The sequence below is a fragment of the Mus musculus genome, chromosome 9, assembly GCF_000001635.26.
Source record: "Mus musculus strain C57BL/6J chromosome 9, GRCm38.p6 C57BL/6J".
Taxonomy (NCBI): Eukaryota; Metazoa; Chordata; class Mammalia; order Rodentia; family Muridae; genus Mus; species Mus musculus.
This window is the reverse complement of record NC_000075.6, coordinates 111,254,242-111,271,798: the sequence shown is the minus strand read 5'-3', so window position 1 is coordinate 111,271,798 and position 17,557 is coordinate 111,254,242. Positions and strand designations below refer to the sequence as shown.

Genomic DNA, 17,557 nt, shown 5'->3' with positions numbered 1-17,557 from the left:
TTCCCTCAGCTCTCAGAAATGAGCCAATAGGAAGAGCGGACCGTGAACTTTGACGCGCAAGCGCGTTGCCTTCTAGCCTGGTGTCGGGCCGCTGTTTAGAGCGGGACAGAGATCCCAGGAACTGACGTGTAAAAGCGCTTGACTGGCATTCATGCTGCCCAATCAGCACTTGCCGCTGGGAAGACGGCGCAGGACTGCAGTCGGCCGAAGCTGAAGGAAGAACTTGAGCGTGAGGAGCTCGAGTGATTGGCTGACTGGGAACTCGGGCGCCAATATGGCGTTTGTAGCAGGAGTTATTCGGCGTCTGGACGAGACGGTAGTGAACCGCATAGCGGCGGGGGAAGTCATTCAGCGGCCGGCCAATGCTATCAAAGAGATGATAGAAAACTGGTACGGAGGGAGCGGAGCCGAGTTCCCCGACTGAGAGCCGGGGCGGGCCGACCCACCTGCTGCAGTCGGCCACCGTGCGGGGCACCGAGCACGGGGACCGTGGGGGCATCGGGCACAGGGACCCTGCGCGTGCCAGGCTGGTTTCCCATTATGCACACGGCCGAAGGTCCTCACGACTTGCGCGAGACCTGTTTGGGTCGCAAGTAGGGGAAGCACGCGTGGTATTGGTTTAATGGTATCTTCCTGGAGTATGCGGCTCGCCGCCACGTTACATACAACGAAGATGCGCGGCTGACGATGTGTGAATGTGTAAGGGTGGAAGAGAAACAGTCTTCAGAGTGTGCCATTTTAGGTTTATCATTCATTCCCGGAATAATCCCTACACATCCAAGGCACAGTTTCTTCTGAGTTTTATTCAGACGTATCAGGACATGGGGCTTTTTTTCTGACTCTCCTCTTGTCAAATTAGTGAGTGACCCTAGTCTGAGACTTAGACCTGCATCTGAGACTTAGACCCGTCAGGTTGTGGAGGGGAGAAGTTAAACGTGTACTGTTTAACCTTTAATAGGCACAGTGAATAGTATACCCCAAAGTAGACACACCACCAAATAAGTTCAAAAAGGACACTGTGTACATAAGGACTTTGTGTTAATATCAGTTGATGGTTGTGAAAGCCAAAGAAGACAAATGTTCAGAAGTGCACTGAAAAGACAAAGCATTCAGAACGATGACACTGAGATAAATGACCTCAGGCCCTCTTTGGGGTCCAAAGACCTTTATGCAGGAGTCACCTAAGACCATCGTGAAATTCTGATATTTACATTACAATTCAGAGCAATAGCAAAATTGCAGTTATGAAGTAGCAACAAAATAATTTTATAGTTAAGAGTCACCACAATGTAACAATGGGTCCCAGTTTTAAGAAGGTTGAGAACCACTGCCACAGGGAGGAAAGGAAACTGAAGAGATAACCAGAGGAAGGAGCAGGGAGCCCTCGGACATTTGATTTGGTGTCAATAGGCTGCCCTAGGATAGGTTTTGCTTTTACTGTGTTAGGATGACCTGGAGAACTTGTTCACTTAATTGTACTATGCCTGAATCACCTACAATAAAAAACTAAGCTTAAAAGTAGCATAGCAACGCATGCAAGCAGAGATTATGCACAGATCCTACTTAAATATTTAAGTCGAGGTTTTTGATACAGAGGTGCTAAGAAAAGTTTATTACTTAAGTAACTTACTGGCTTCTTGTTTTTAAAAAAGGCATTTTCCTGAGAGGAGTTGAAAGCTTCCATTTTTCATGTAGCCCCAGGTCAAATTTGTTTCCTGTGGTAGATATTCTATGAGCATAGGCTGCTCTGAAAATACAAGAGTTTCATTCTTTTAAAGATATTTTCCTCTTTTTAATTTAGTTTATTTTGTTTACTTATTTGTGTGATAGGGATTGTGTGTACAACACACTTGTGAAGGTCAGAGGACAACTTTGATTCTCTCCTTCCATCATGTGGGTCCCAGGGATTGAACTCAGGTCCTTGGTTGGTGCCAGGTGCTTTCGCCCACTCAGACATTTTGTAGTCCCTATTAGCATCTTCTTTCATTTTAAATTTTCATTTTATTTGTGGGGATGTTTTACCTGCATGTATGTCTCTGCACCATGTACATCGATTGCTCTCAGAGACCAGAGAGGGAGTCAGGTCCTCTGTAGCTGGAGCTACAGCTACCATGTGGATGCTAGGAATGAACTCTGGAAGAGCAGCCAGGACTCTTAATGGCTAAGCCATCTCTCCAGGTTCCAGCTCCTTAAGTCTCTTAAAGAAATTTCTGCATGGCAGTTTTTCTTTGCTTCATCATGAATGTGTTGAGGAAAACTGCATTTTTAAATGATGTTTATTAGAGTCACTTAGAAACCAGAGACTGATTAGAGTTGTTATAACAGTAAACGTAGTTGAAATGAGAGTAAGAGACACTTGTGCTGAAAGGACTGCCCTACAGGGACAGAAATGTGCTCTGTCCTTGCCACTTACGCAGGGTGTACATTCATACAGTACCCACATTGAGCTTGTAAGACAGAGAAAGCATGCAAGTCAAACACTGTGTTTGTTTGAAATTTGATGTTACAGTATATGCATCAGAGTAGTTGATATTACAATATGTGCATCAGAGTAGATGATATTACAGTATGTGCATCAGAGTGGTTGATATCACAGTATGTTCATCAGAGTGGTTGATATCACAGTATGTGCATCACAGTGGTTGATATCACAGTATGTGCATCACAGTGGTTGATATCACAGTATGTGCATCACAGTGGTTGATATTACAGTATGTGCATCACAGTGGTTGATATCACAGTATGTGCATCACAGTGGTTGATATCACAGTATGTGCATCACAGTGGTTGATATCACAGTATGTGCATCAGAGTGGTTGATATCACAGTATGTGCATCAGAGTGGTTGATATCACAGTATGTGCATCACAGTGGTTGATATCACAGTATGTGCATCACAGTGGTTGATATCACAGTATGTGCATCACAGTGGTTGATATCACAGTATGTGCATCAGAGTGGTTGATATCACAGTATGTGCATCACAGTGGTTGATATCACAGTATGTGCATCACAGTGGTTGATATCACAGTATGTGCATCACAGTGGTTGATATCACAGTATGTGCATCACAGTGGTTGATATCACAGTATGTGCATCACAGTGGTTGATATCACAGTATGTGCATCACAGTGGTTGATATCACAGTATGTGCATCACAGTGGTTGATATCACAGTATGTGCATCACAGTGGTTGATATCACAGTATGTGCATCACAGTGGTTGATATCACAGTATGTGCATCACAGTGGTTGATATCACAGTATGTGCATCACAGTGGTTGATATCACAGTATGTGCATCACAGTGGTTGATATCACAGTATGTGCATCACAGTGGTTGATATCACAGTATGTGCATCACAGTGGTTGATATTACAGTATGTGCATCACAGTGGTTGATATCACAGTATGTGCATCAGAGTGGTTGATATTACAATATGTGCATCAGAGTAGTTGCAACTGACCAAATTTTTTTCTCTGATTTGCCAGTTTAGATGCAAAATCTACAAATATTCAAGTGGTTGTTAAGGAAGGTGGCCTGAAGCTAATTCAGATCCAAGACAATGGCACTGGAATCAGGGTAAGCGAGGCCTGGGGGAGCCAGTTTTATGTGCTTCATGTCAAACCTCTAGCAAAGTGCAGGATCTCTTCCCAGCCTGGAGACTAGTCTTTTTCAGAAGGTATTTTAGATCAAAGGCTTGAACACTTCCCAATGATTAGTATTAAATTTCTATGTATATTGAACACTGTTCAAGGGATATGGTAGCGAACAAAATGGACAAAAATCCTTTGTTTTCTGATAAGTGTTTTCTGTCATATCCTTTGTTTTCTGATAAGTGTTTTCTGTCATAGTAGTGGGAATCAGGAAAAAATGAATAGTATGCCAGGTGCCATGAAGTACTGTACAGAAAACAGAAGCTGGGAGGAAGACCAGACCAGAGAGTGGCAGAGGATGTGACGTCCATTTATTGGTCATTCAGGAGGGCTTTAATATGGGTGCAAAACTTATGGAGAAAACGAAAGGACATCAAGGAGCAGGTTATAAAAGTGTTAAAAGGGTGAGTGTCTTAGGCAAAAAGAATAATAAGGACAAAATCATGAAGTAGGAGCATGCTTGAACTTGATGGGCCAGCAGGGAAGCCAGTGTATCTACAGCATGTTGAACAAGACCAGGGTAGTAAGACATGAAGGCCTACGAGAAAACGTTCTGGGCGTAGTAAAACGGGTGGTATTTTTGGCCACTGTGGTGGGATATAACTCAGTGATTGTAAGCAAAACAGTACATGATATGGTGGTGAGTTTTATTTAAAGCCTTTGAGTGGGCCTGGAGAGATAGCTCAGTGGATAAGAGCACTTACTGCACTTGGGGAGGAGCCATGTTCTGTTCTCAGTACCCATAGCAAGTGTCTGACGACAACTAGAACTCCAGTTTCAAGGGCTCAAATGGCCTCTGAGGGCACGTCATGTGTATGGTACTCATCCAGTCAGACACACACATACACATAAAACTAAAATTAAAAATGTTAAAATGACCTTTGCAAACGAGTTGCTGAAGGACAGCATAGAGACAGTTAGGAAGAAGACTCTTGTAGGAACCCAGGAGTGAGATGACAGTGCCTTGGGCCAGTTTGATGTATTTGAGATATAAGGAGCACTGAGATTCCTGAGTTCCCTCTAAGGACAAACTTCTCAGAATCTGCTGGTGTAGGGTATAAGAGGACTGACTGACTGAGAGTTGCTGTCTAGCATAACGGACAAGATGGTGAAAGAGAGGTTTGAAGGGAGAACAAGCAATTCATATGGGGCATGTTCAACATAAAGTGCCCTTTAAAGGGGTGGGGGGGGGTGTGCATGTGTGAGACAGAGTGAGAGGTGGGGGAGAGAGAGGGAGAGAGAGAAAGGGGAAGAGAGAGAAAGGGGGAGAGGGGGAGAGATTGAGAGGGAGAGAAGGGAGAGAGACTATGAATAATTTATAGGTTTGCAGATCAAAATTTCAAACTTTGCATTTTGATATATGAGAAGCCATAAGATTCACGAAAAGATGCTCGAATGTAGCTATTACAGAAATGCAGATCCAAGCTGTGATGAGACACCATTTCACAATTATCAACATGACCACTATCAAAGAAGCATAAAATCCTATGGATTGTTAGAAGGTAGAGAAATCATCTCCGTGCGCTGTTGGTGGGATGTAAAGTAGTGTAGCAGTTACGGAAGGTGATGTGATGTTCCTCAGAATTCTAGTCGCTGTTTCTACTGTGCACATGTAGATAAGTGGCAGCAGGGGCAGAGGCCCAAGGGAAGGCAACTCGTGTACATCAGCAGATGAATGGATGAGCAGATGTAATCCATCCCACACAACATAGAACGCATCCAGCCTTAGGCGGGCATGAAATGCTGACATGGCTCAACATGGGTAAACTTGGAAGAATTTATATCAATGAAATTAATCAGTCACAACAAATAAAAGGGTTGAACAATTCCTATTATATGAGGTTTCTCAAGGAGTCAGACTCAAGAGATAGTCTGGAGTGGTGATTGCCACAAACTGCAGGAAAGGGGAGAATGGGAAGTTATTGTTAAACAGGTACTGAGATTCAGTTTAAGAAAATTAACGAAGCTCTGGACATGGATGGTTGTGTATTTTTTAACTTGTTACATAAATTTAAATAATGTAAATGTACTGAACTATATACACTTATAAGTGGTTAAAATGTAAAAGTTTTTTTTTTTAAGATTCTGTCTCTAGGTAAGAGAGTGTGTGTGTGTGTGTGTGTGTGTGTGTGTGTGTGTGTGTGTGTTTGTGTAGGGTGTCTGTGGATGAGTAAAGGTGTGTGTGTGTAGTATGTTTAGGTATTTGTGCCTGTGAGTGGTAGTGCCTGTAGAGGCATTGGGTTTCCTGGAGCGGAATCACCTGATGTGGTCCTCTGGAAGCAGAAAGTGCGCTTCTCACACTGAGGCATTTCTCCAGCCCTGGTTTATGGCTTTTGAGGCAGGGTCTCTTGTGGGCTAGACTAACCTTGATTGCACTTGGAGCTAAGTTCCTCCTATTTCTATCTACAAAGTGCTAGAATTTCAAATGTGTGCCACTACAGGCAGCTCAAATGAAAATTCTGTTACAAGTATTTTTTACTACTTGTAAGATAGTAAAGGTTTCCTTCCTGTAGACTGAAAATAAAGTTTGGGGTTTTTTTTTAACTTAAAAAGAAAGACAATGGGGCTGGAGAGATGGCTCAAGGGTTAAGAGCACTGACTGCTCTTCCAAAGGTCCTGAGTTCAAATCCCAGCAACCACATGGTGGCTCACAACCATCTGTCATGAGATCTGATGCCCTCTGCCAGGGTGTCTGAAGACAGCTACAGTATACTTACATATAATAAATAAATAAATAAATAAATCTTAAAAAAAAAAAACAATGAAATTAGGGTATGATGTCACATGCATGCAATTCCAGCACTTGAAAGGAAAGGTAGGAGAATTAGATTGAAGCATCCTAGACTATGCAATGAGAGTGTCTCGAAAAAGGATGGGGAGGGAAGGGCCAAGGAAGACAGGAGTGAGTGAGGCCAGGTAGAGAAGAGGTCTAAGCATGGAGTCCTGCTGCTAGGAGGTAGGGCCAGAAGTGGGCGCTTGCTGCACAGGACACTGAGGAGGAGCCACCCAGTAAAGTGAAAATCTAGGTCGGGGGTATTTTGTTTGCCAATAAGGAAGTTGGTACTAATTTAGACCTCCTGAGAATTTCTTCTCAGATTAAAACGATAAGATGAAGATCCAGATTTAAGAAAGCAAAGACATAATTATTTATTTACTCCCCTCCCCCTTCATCCTGCAGAAGGAAGATCTGGATATTGTGTGTGAGAGGTTCACTACGAGTAAACTGCAGACTTTTGAGGATTTAGCCAGTATTTCTACCTATGGCTTTCGTGGTGAGGTAAGTTAGATTTACAGAAATGTTTAGCAATGCCCTCCTGTGATAATGTTCTCATTTCTCAACAGAGGCAAATGCAATTCAATACTTTGTACTTGTTCACCACATGCAAATTTGAACAAATTTAGCTTTCCGTGACTGAGAAATTCTGAAAAATACTTAATATACTATTTTATCTACAGTGGCACTGGATATCATGTGCCTTTTTATTAAAGTCCCTAACATGCTTGCCTGCCTGCTGTCATGTTCCTATCTATGATGATAATGGACTACTGTGGTGGTTTGAATATGGTTGGCCCAGGGAGTGGCAGTCTTAGGAGGTGTGGTCTTGCTAGAGTAAGTGTGTTGGAGGAAGTGTGTCACTGTAGGGGTGGGCTTTCAGGTGCTACTAGCTGCCTGGAAGACAGTTTTCTCCTGTTTGCACAAGATGTAGAACTCTCATCTCCTGCACCCTGCCTGCCTGGACATTGCCCTGCTTCTTGCTATGATGGTAATGGACTAGACCTCTGAACCTGTAAGCCAACCCCAATTAAATGTTGCCTTTATAAGACTTGCCTTGGTCATGATGTCTGTTCACAGCAGTAAAACCCCAACCTAAGACGCCTATGAAGTTTTATCAGAAAACCAAATGTGAATCTGATCAACATTTTTATCTGCTTATCAGTATATTAAAAATATAGGGGACACGCAGGAATGATAACTGTAAGCTGCACTGGAATTAGAAAATAGAATACATACAATAGATATAATAGGCTGTCAGCTGGTAAGCCACAGGAATAAAGAGCAGAGAAGGAACATGGACCTGTGAACTAGAAGAGGCTCGAAGGGTGTGAAGCCTGTGCCCAGACTCTTCTCCGCCCATGGATGAGATGGATGGAACTCTATATTTCTCTCGCAGCTTGCTTGCCTGTCTGCTGTCATGTTCCCAGCTATGATGATAATGGACTAATGACCCTCTGAAACTGTAAGCGAGCCCCTAGTTAAATGCTTTCTTTTATAAGAGATACTATGGTATTTCTGCAGCAATAGAACAATGACAGGCATAGGTTTTATTTAATTAAAAGGCAGCTGATGTGGGGATAGGGCCAAGGGTGGGAGGTGAGAGGTGACAGAGTCACTTGATGAATCTCAGGAAATCTGATCCTGGAGACCAGCGTGCAGATCTGAGTTTATTGCCCTGCCCATAAGGTTATATACAATGTTTGAGCCAATCCCAAGCCCCTAAATCCTTGGTCAGTCATATCTCACCACACTGTCACAAGTACTCCAGTGAAAGCCCTACCTAATGAGGTAACTCAGAAGGAGTTTGGGGAGTGTGGTCACCTGTGAGGACTTCTGTGAAGATGGGAAGCGGCTACCGCCCTGGCCTGGGTGTACCAGGAGCCATCTTACATGTAATGCCGTGTACAGCAGATCAGGACTCTGTGAGGAGTTGCAAGAGCCTGTGGCTCTTTGCTCTCTCCCACTTTTTCCTTCACAAGGTTGACTTCCATACTCCCCAAGCTGTGAGCCGTTCTCTATAATTTAGGTAGTATAGGCCAACCCAGTAGAGTCTCAAGTGCCCTCCGGCTTACAGTAACCTCAAAATTGTTCCCAGTAGATAGTCTCTGAAAGGCTTGCTTTGAAACTGCCTCTGGTCAGGTTGTAGGAAGGCAGTTTTATCCTAGCTGCATCCCTAGTCTGTCTTCAGGAGGTACTGTTCACTGGGGTCAGGAGGAGGTTTACACTGAGGAACATCTTTGTGCCAGTGATGTTCCTTTTGTGAAGTAGCGCTTCCTTCCAATCCCCACAGCATAGAGCTACCATCTCTGATTCACATGAAGATGTGTAAGAAACCTGATCTGGGCACACTAGACAGTGACAGAGTGGAGGAGTGACTGTAGGTACTGTGTCCCAGAGTCTGCTCCTGTCTACTTGACAAGGCTCCTTCTGAAGCAGCAGGGCTCCCTGCTATGTTGTGTATATTGGCCCACTTCTTCCTACAAATACATAGCATTGTCTCCTGTGAGCAGCTCTTACCTTATACAGGTCTCAAAAATCATTTACATATTTTAAATATATTTTATGGTCTAAACCAGGTCTTCCGCAGCCCTGGTTAATCTTGAACTCCGTATATAGCTGAGGCTGGTCTTAAGCTCCTGATATTCCTGCCTTTACCTCCAAACTACTGGGAGTAAGGGTCTGCACTACCATACCCACTTTCTTAAATGTTGAAAATTATAAAAGCCAAGCTAGATGCAATGGTATATGCCTATGATCCCAGTACTTGAGAGGCTGAGACAGGAGGATCTAAAGTTTGAAACCAGCCAGATCTACATAGCGAGTCCAGCCTGGCTACAAAGAGAAAGAGAGAAGGATAGATTATATGAGCCAGGAAAGTGCGGCTCTGACCAAGTAATCTCTGAGTCTGAAGCATGCTCCTTTCTAGTTCCTGTGTTTTTGAGATGGGACTGAGCTGCTCTGCTGATCTCAAACTCCAAGGTTCCAGTGATCCTCTTGCCTCAGCCACCCGGGCAGAGCCATGCTTCATTCAGTGAGCTGAAGCTGCCTCTGGTGTTCAGATGATGTTGCACAGACCCTGGAGCAATTTTAAATTCATATTTTAAAAAATATAATTGTTTCTATGAAGCTGTTTTGAGAGATCCCGTTGTTTTTTTCTGAAGGCACATTTTTTAATTCCTTGGCAGATATATCACTGAGAATATATTACCCTTTAAGTCTGTAATACTCTCTAGAGGCCCATGCACTGAAAGCTTCGTCCATGGTTGGTTGTTATTAGAAAATTATTTAAGATAAGTGTAGGACCTAGTAGATGGTATCCAGGTTATAAGATGTGCCCTTTAAGGGAACAGTGAACCCCTTCTTGTTCTCTTTGGCCTCTGAATGTGAAGTGTGAGTGGCTTTGGTCTCCATGAACTTCACACCACAATGAGTTTCTTCAACACAGGACCAAAAGCATCAGCAACTATTGATCATTAAGTGGGTCATCTAAAACCACGAGCTAATAGAAGCCTGTTGACTATAAGTTGATCATCTCGTGTGCTATGGTAATGAAAACTGCCCGGCACAGTCCCTGTGGTAGCAGCATGAACTATACAGTTACTGTCAACAGAGGAAGTTTGGTGTGACTCCTTTTAACATATGCTTTCCCTTATTCTAATGATTACCTTGTGGATTAGATTTTATCTCTTTCTTAAACAGCATCAGATTGCTCATTGTTGCCACGTTAATATAGGTTGGAAGAGGCAAGTTCGATAACCTTTGCCTTGATGAAGCAACAGTGAAGTTTTCTTTCATCTGGTTCCCTTCCTCCCTAGGCATTGGCAAGCATAAGCCATGTGGCCCATGTCACTATTACAACCAAAACAGCTGATGGGAAATGTGCGTACAGGTATGTGATAATGACTTCTGTGTCCACCCTAAACATATGTGTTACTCCCCTTGACCCCCGCTAGGATACTGATTTTCCTTCCATTCCTATGGATAAAATACTCATCCACAGGGATGATCATGAGGTGGAACTCTCTTACCTCATGGCTTCTTTTTAAGATTTAAATTAGCATATTTTATGTGTATGGCTATTTTGACTGCATTCACGTCTGTGTACCATGTGTATGGCTGGTACCCTGAGAGGCCTGAAGAAGGTATGGGCTCTACTGGGACAGGAGTTACATATGATTGCAAACTGTGAGCACAACATGTAGGTCCTGGGAATAGAATACAGGTTCTCTGGAAGTTTCTAGGTAATGAGATATTCTCATTTCCTGTTCCTTCTCTCTTTGGCCTCTTTGATCTGCTGGAATGATCTGCTGGAAGAATAGCCAGTGCTTTTAACAGCTGAGCCATCTCCAGCCCCACTGGATGGCTTCCTAAAAGATGAGTTGTAACACATTACAAGTACCCAGGAAGGTATCCATTGCACTTAGGATTTTAAGCACACAGTAGTTGCTCATGTTATTTCTGCCCTTTGCCCTTTGGTGAGGGGCAGCACTTTGGGCTGATTACAGGTCTCTGGCTGGTGTGCTGGCTCCCGAGCTTCTGGCACTCTTCTCCTTGGGCCTGTGTGAGCTGGCTTGCTTTCCAGGAAATAGCTGCTGCCTGGTGTTGTGCTGGCAGTTTCCAGAGGCTTGGAAATGGTCCTGAGACAGAACAAACATGGGATTCAAGAAATCACAGTCATGCTTTTGTTTCTGTAAGCACTGGCTTGCACTGGCTGAAACCTTTAGTCATCCCTAATGAATGCAGAAAGAAAGAAAAGCCTGCAGGTTGTCTGTAAATTAAATCAGGACAATTCTGTGCCCTCAGTCTCCTGAAGACTAATGTGTGCTGTAACAGAAGAGAGAGTGCTTCAGAGTGAGCAGTGCTGGGTTAGGGGTCTTGATTTGGGGTGTGAATTCTGGGTGGTCTGATTGAGTAAAAACCAGAGGGACAATTGTGAGTTAAGTGTTTTGTAGGTAGCCTGAGCTGGGAGTCCTGTTTCAAGACATCTGTGTTTTGTTGGGTTTTTTGGTTGTTTTTGTTTTTGTTTTTTGTTATGCCACACCTGGGGCTTCTAGTGACTGACTCCCTTCTGTGGCAGGATAAAATTCAAAGGTTTGTTTCATCTTGTCACCCGATGCCTTCCTGTGCTGGATAGTTTTATGACATGCTAAAATCATTTAAGAAGAGGGAACCTTAATTTAAAAAATGCTTCCCTAAGATCTGGCTGTAAGACATTTTCTTAATCAGTGATTAATGGGTGAGGTGCCCAGCCCATTGTGGGTGGCGCCATCCCTGGCTGGGTTCTATAAGAAAGCAAGCTGAGCAAGCATGGGAGCAGCGCCCTCCATGGCCTCAGCATCAGCTCCTGCCTCCAGGTTTCCATCCTGCTTGAGATCCTGTCCCGACTTGGTGTGGAAGTATAAGCCAAATAAGCCCGCTTCTCCCCAAATTGCTTTGGTCCTGGTGTTTTGTTACAATAATAGTAACACTAAGACACTTCCAAATGTCCTGACACACTTTTCAGCCCTTCTCTCCACATATTACCAAAGTGCCGCGTGTTCCAAAGCTCCTTGCTCTCTGACTTACGAGGATTTTTTCTATTCACCTGAAACTATTTCTCTTTAAAGCTTGGATGAGTTTTGTTCTTTTCACTGATGCTACCACCTCCACAGTCACCTACCCAGGCTAAAGGGTCTTACTAGATCCCTTAACACATTAATCTACATTGAATAAAAGACTGTCCCTGGGGCTGATCAGGAGCTATTTTTCCGTGGGATATTGAGCTTTGTTTTGTTTTTGAGACAGAAAGCTCTGGCTGCCTGGAACTTGCAATGAGTTCCTCCTTTTGCCTCCAGAGAGCTGGGGTTACAGGTTACCCTACTGCTGCTGGCTAAGGCTGGGGTTACAGGTTACCCTACTGCTTCTGGCTAAGGCTGGGGTTACAGTTTACCCCACTGCTGCTGGCTAAGGCTGGGGTTACAGGTTACCCTACTGCTGCTGGCTAAGGCCTTTCTTTATTACCAGGACCTTAGCAGGCAAATGGTGGTGGAATTTATAGCTACCTTAAGCAATGGCAAAGCTGTTGGTTAGTAACTCAGAATTTAATAGCTCAGGCAAGATTTGTTGTAATAGGGCTTTAAAATAAAATCTAATTAACAGTATATAATATGGCTGTGTTATAATGTATGATTGATATAATTTTCATTTTTGAAGTGTGGAAATATGGACAGAATCCTGGTAACAGACACAATTATGAAAGAGACTAGAAAGTTCATTGTTTTACTGGTTCTCTCATGGATAAGTGCATAAAATATATTCCATACTGAAGATGTAAAATTTAATGTGAAGCCCCACAGATTAATTTCTCAATGCCTAGTTCATTGAGTTGTATTGACTTTGGGCCTGGTTAATTTTTGGTGTATGATGTTTTTAGCTTATTACTTGCAAGCTTTTTTTAAATAATGAAGTGTGTCCCCCCTTTTCTTTTTTTTTTTTTTTTTGGTTTTCTGAGACAGGGTTTCTCTGTGTAGCCCTGGCTGTCCTGGAACTCACTCTGTAGACCAGGCTGGCCTCGAACTCAGAAATCCGCCTGCCTCTGCCTCCCAAGTGCTGGGATTAAAGGCGTGTGCCACCACTGCCCGGCAAGTTTGTCCTTTTTAAAATGTGACATATTAATGTATTTATGTTTTCTGCAGCTTAGGAACTTGTAAAGCATTTATAATGTTGGGGTTGCAGACATAGGCCACTAGGCCTGTACTGTGACTTTTATTTTTATGCTTTGGATAAGCATCTTGTTAGATACTAATAATCTTCTGTTTTCTGACTAGAGCAAGTTACTCAGATGGAAAGCTGCAAGCCCCTCCTAAACCCTGTGCAGGCAACCAGGGCACCCTGATCACGGTGAGGATGGGACACGGGGGTAAAACTGCTGACAAACAGCTTAGGATGCTGAAGTAAAACTGAGATGCGCTCTGAGTTTCTAGTATAAAAATCAAAGAAATTTTGACTTTTAATAGAAGTCCCAAGATAAATGATCATTGGGTTTTATGGCATGGCGGCCTGCCCACCTTCTTGTCTATAGGGGGCTGGGATGGTAGAAATCAGTGGGAAAAAAGTTACGGTTGACTCCAGAAGACATGTCGGAGTCCCAGTCTGGTACTTCAGCGCTTGTGTGTCCATGGGCAAGTCACTTAACAGCTCAGAATTGTAGTTTTCTAATGTCTCCAGTAGAACAAAGAATGCCTAGCCATCTGCCCCAGAGGGTCATGGGTGGGTCGTGCCAGTGTTGTTAGTCCAGAGGAAGCCCATCATGCGGCCTCATCAGAGCATCCCAGTGTCTTTCCAGCCGGAGATTCCATCAGGCACCTCACGGTGCTTCATGTCTGGTCCTTTACCCCTGACCCCAGCTGTAGCACATCTCGAAGGCTTTCCACGGACCTCTCCAAGTCCTGGTGTGATAGGCAGGCAGGAGGCAGAACAAACCTGTGCTTCACAGTGTTGGCCAGAGGGAGCCTTAGCTGCATGCAAAGTGTGATTATTGAGAACTCAAAATTATCTCCAGAGTGTTATGATTGTCCTGAGTTTGAAAAGTGATTCTGTGTAATAGAATAATTGTTTGCAGAGTTACATTCATATCTTACAAAATTGTCTACTCTCTTGAGCAAGACAGCAATTTAAAATGTCCTCATAGTTTTAGCAAGCAGCCTGCCGTGCAGCCAGCCCTCCGTGTGAGACGTCAGTGACTGTGGGGCTGCTGCTTCATTTCTTCCCCTCCCCAAGTCAGCACTTAGAACGGACAGTCTGTGGGAAAGGTCCCGGTGCTCCGTACACTTTGGTAGACTGTGCGATGCTTTCAACTTATATCCATGAATTTACAAGACACTGGCTCTTTCTTCAGGTGGAAGACCTTTTTTACAACATAATCACAAGGAGGAAAGCTTTAAAAAATCCAAGTGAAGAGTACGGAAAAATTTTGGAAGTTGTTGGCAGGTACCATCTCAAATTTGGGAGTGGGTCCTTAACTCTGTCTTTCAAGGAATGTGCCCTGGTGCTTGTAAATAGAGAGTATTGAAAGCTAGGTGCACACAGCCAGCCTGGCCTATGTGCTGTTCTGGTCCCAGGTCGCTCTTCAGGCCTGAGTCTTGACTCATCTTGCAAGGGGCACAGTTGGTCTCCTTTGCCGGGTTCTTTGCCAGCAGATGAAGCAAGCTAACCTTAGATACCTTGAGCCTAAAGAAAAAAATCACTGTTGCTCACCGGGTAGGTGCGGTAAGCCAGGGTGACTGGGGGTCCTTCTGTTGTTTTCTTCTGCCTGGCTTTAGAGTCCTCTCCTGGACAGTAGAGCATTACCAGGATCCATGGTTTTGTGCCCACAGCTCTGGGGAGACTTGCTGGCTGGCAGTCTTAGTATGCCTGGAAGGGATGGGATAAAAGAAGTTTCCCAAAGTGACTTGGAAGTCTGATCCATTTAAGCAGGAGAAGGGAATTCAAGCAAAGGCAGAATCAGGTACAGAGAAATATCGTCCATTGCTAACCATGGCTGTAGTGGGACTTGAACTACACATCTTAGTCAGAATAGTTTTTTGTGTGGGTATTTCTAAAATATATCTTACCATACAGGAACAGGTTTATGTATTCAGTCCCCTATATTCTCCTCACCCCACCCCCCTAGTAAAATTGTATAAATTAGCATCAAAGATATTCTCAGTGGCTGTTTTGGTTGTAAGTGCGCTAAGGTAGAAAATTGGTATTAATAAATACAGTTCACTAAACCGTTCTTTAGTTCATGGAGCTAGTGAATAGAGGAGCGACAAAGTCAGCTTGCAAAGGGCTGTGGAGATGCTGAGAGGCTGGAGAAGACCAGCACCATGAAAAGAGCAGTGATGGGGAAGGTGTGCTGAGGGAATCAAGTGCACAGGTGTTAAGGATGGCCTGGTGGCAGCCTAGGTCTGTCACCATGAACGTAACCTGCAGGCTCATATTAGCCGAGATCCCATCCGCAGCAGTAACCCTTGCTTGGGGTTTCCTGTGACTTAGTCACACTGGGAGGTGTAATCTCCACGAGTCTCTGCTCTCTGCTGCTTTGTTTCCTTGTTGGTAATATAGATTATATCAAGGTATCTTGGTTTGTACATACCTTTGCTTAAATCACTCTTTCCTTATAAATCTACCAACTTATTTAATTAAAAGTAGTTCGCTGAATTTATTGTGTGTTTGGATACCCTCCGCTTAGCTTTTACTTTTTCTTTTCCAGGTATTCAATACACAATTCAGGCATTAGTTTCTCAGTTAAAAAAGTAAGTCATGTTTTTTTTTTTGTTGTTTTTTTTTTAAGATATATCCATTTTTGTTTTATGTGTGTAAACTTTTGCCTGCATTTATGTCTGTGTACCATGTACATGCCTGGTGCCACAGAGATCAGAAGAGGCCATCAGATGACCTGGAACTGGATTTACAATGGTTGTGAGCGCCATGTGGGTTCTGGGAAACAAACTGGGAACCTCTGTAAGAGTAGCAGCCAGTGTTCTTAATGGCGGAGCCATGGCTGCAGTCCCTAACTTATGATTTTTGAAGGACAATTTAGTATTAAGAAAGGAAAGTAGGTTATTTTTTTAAAAAAACATTCTTGGGGCTTTCATGTGTCAAGTCACAGTGTTGTCTGTTGTTTTTCAGCAAGGTGAGACAGTATCTGATGTCAGAACACTGCCCAATGCCACAACCGTGGACAACATTCGCTCCATCTTTGGAAATGCGGTTAGTCGGTATGTCAGTAATCACACAGGACAGAATCTTTTGTGTTCCTTCCCTTGATTGTCACCCCAGTTTTTATTTGAAACTTGTTGACAGTAAATGCTGCAGAGTAGTGTCGTGTCGTCAGCTATCAGGCTTGTTCCTGTGCTTCATGGTAGTTGATAGCGTCGCTGCTTCACGTAGTCAGTGTTCCCTGAGTGCTTTGTCACCTGGATGCTGTGGCTGTAAAGCGGCTTGTTCTCTTCCACGTTTGGAGTTCTGTTACCCTGGGATGTTTCTATTCCCTTTTCTTCATTGTTATTGGGAGGATTTAACTTACTCGTCACTCTGGCATTGATCAATTGCCATTCTATTTCACATTTGTGTCTGGTGCTAGAGATGAAAGGCTGGATGGAATTTTCTGTTCCTAAAGGCTGCCTTTGCAGGCACTAGCAGCCCTTCATTTTCAGAGAAGGCCCACGAGGAGAGTTTGCTTCTCTGCTGAGTCCCTCTAGAGCTCTCCTTGTTGGTAAAGCCCAGCACTTTCACCCCAGTGCCTTGCTAGGACAGATCCTAGGTGGCAAGATTGAGATTCTTCCTGGGGAGCCAGTGGGTCTGCCTTCCCTATCCCCAAAGTTTCAAAAGCATCGGCAATTGTCCTAATACTGGAACTCTCTTCCAAGGACAGACTGTTCATTCTTTGAGTCAAACCAAGGGAACAAGTAGTTTGTTTGTTATCACACTTTTCTTTCTAATTAAATGTAAATGAGGTAATTATACAAACTGTATTCCTAGAGCAAAGGAAGAGCTCTCTTTTCTACAGGATGGCTTTTAAGAGCTTTTGACAAGATTTTAAGACTGAGTACTAGTTGCCATGGAGTCCCATGGTGTGTAAGAGGTTAGACCCCGTCCCTAGAGAGCATTTCCAGAAGCAGGCTTCCAGTCTGGCCTCCTGGGACATTGGAGAAGAAACAGTTTGTGTATGTCATTGAGTATGTGCAACCCTGCAGGCTGTGCAACCCTGCAGACTGCACTCTCCACCCATGGGCTCAGGGCCGACTGCAGGAAAAACAGCCTCTGTCTATGCAGTAAAGTCTAGTGAGTGCTGTACCACAGTAGGAATGCAGTAGTGAAATCTAGTGAGTGCTGTACCACAGTAGGGATGCAGTAGTGAAATCTAGTGAGTGCTGTACCACACAGTAGGGATGTAGTAGTAAAATCTAGTGGGTGCTGTACCACAGTAGGGATGCAGTAGTAAAATCTGGTGAGTGCTGTACCACAGTAGGGATGCAGTAGTAAAATCTAGTGAGTGCTGTACCACAGTAGGGATGCAGTAGTAAAATCTGGTGAGTGCTGTACCACACAGTAGGGATGCAGTAGTAGAATCTGGTGAGTGCTGTACCACAGTAGGGATGCAG

General features: G+C 43.8%; 1 protein-coding gene across 10 annotated transcripts in view; it reads left to right on the top strand.

Annotated features, from left to right (window-relative positions):
* Positions 1-12: 12 nt before the first annotated feature.
* Mlh1 (mutL homolog 1) overlaps positions 13-17,557 on the top strand; it is a 43,559-nt gene continuing 26,014 nt past the window's right edge. For 4 of the 10 annotated variants that reach the window (XR_379848.3, XR_001778805.2, XR_003947795.1 and 1 more), the window contains exons 1-8: positions 13-390; positions 3,491-3,581; positions 6,834-6,932; positions 10,247-10,320; positions 13,238-13,310; positions 14,308-14,399; positions 15,664-15,706; positions 16,083-16,171. Coding sequence is in view for 3 of the 10 variants with exons in the window: in NM_026810.2 (NP_081086.2) it covers positions 275-390; positions 3,491-3,581; positions 6,834-6,932; positions 10,247-10,320; positions 13,238-13,310; positions 14,308-14,399; positions 15,664-15,706; positions 16,083-16,171 (677 nt within the window). In the remaining 7 variants the exon portion in view is untranslated. Of the gene's footprint in view, positions 391-3,490; positions 3,582-3,853; positions 4,060-6,833; positions 6,933-10,246; positions 10,321-13,237; positions 13,311-14,307; positions 14,400-14,785; positions 14,917-15,663; positions 15,707-16,082; positions 16,172-17,557 lie in introns of all 10 variants that reach the window. The other 6 variants (XM_006511948.3, XM_030244079.1, XM_011242935.2 and 3 more) reach the window with 6 other exon arrangements.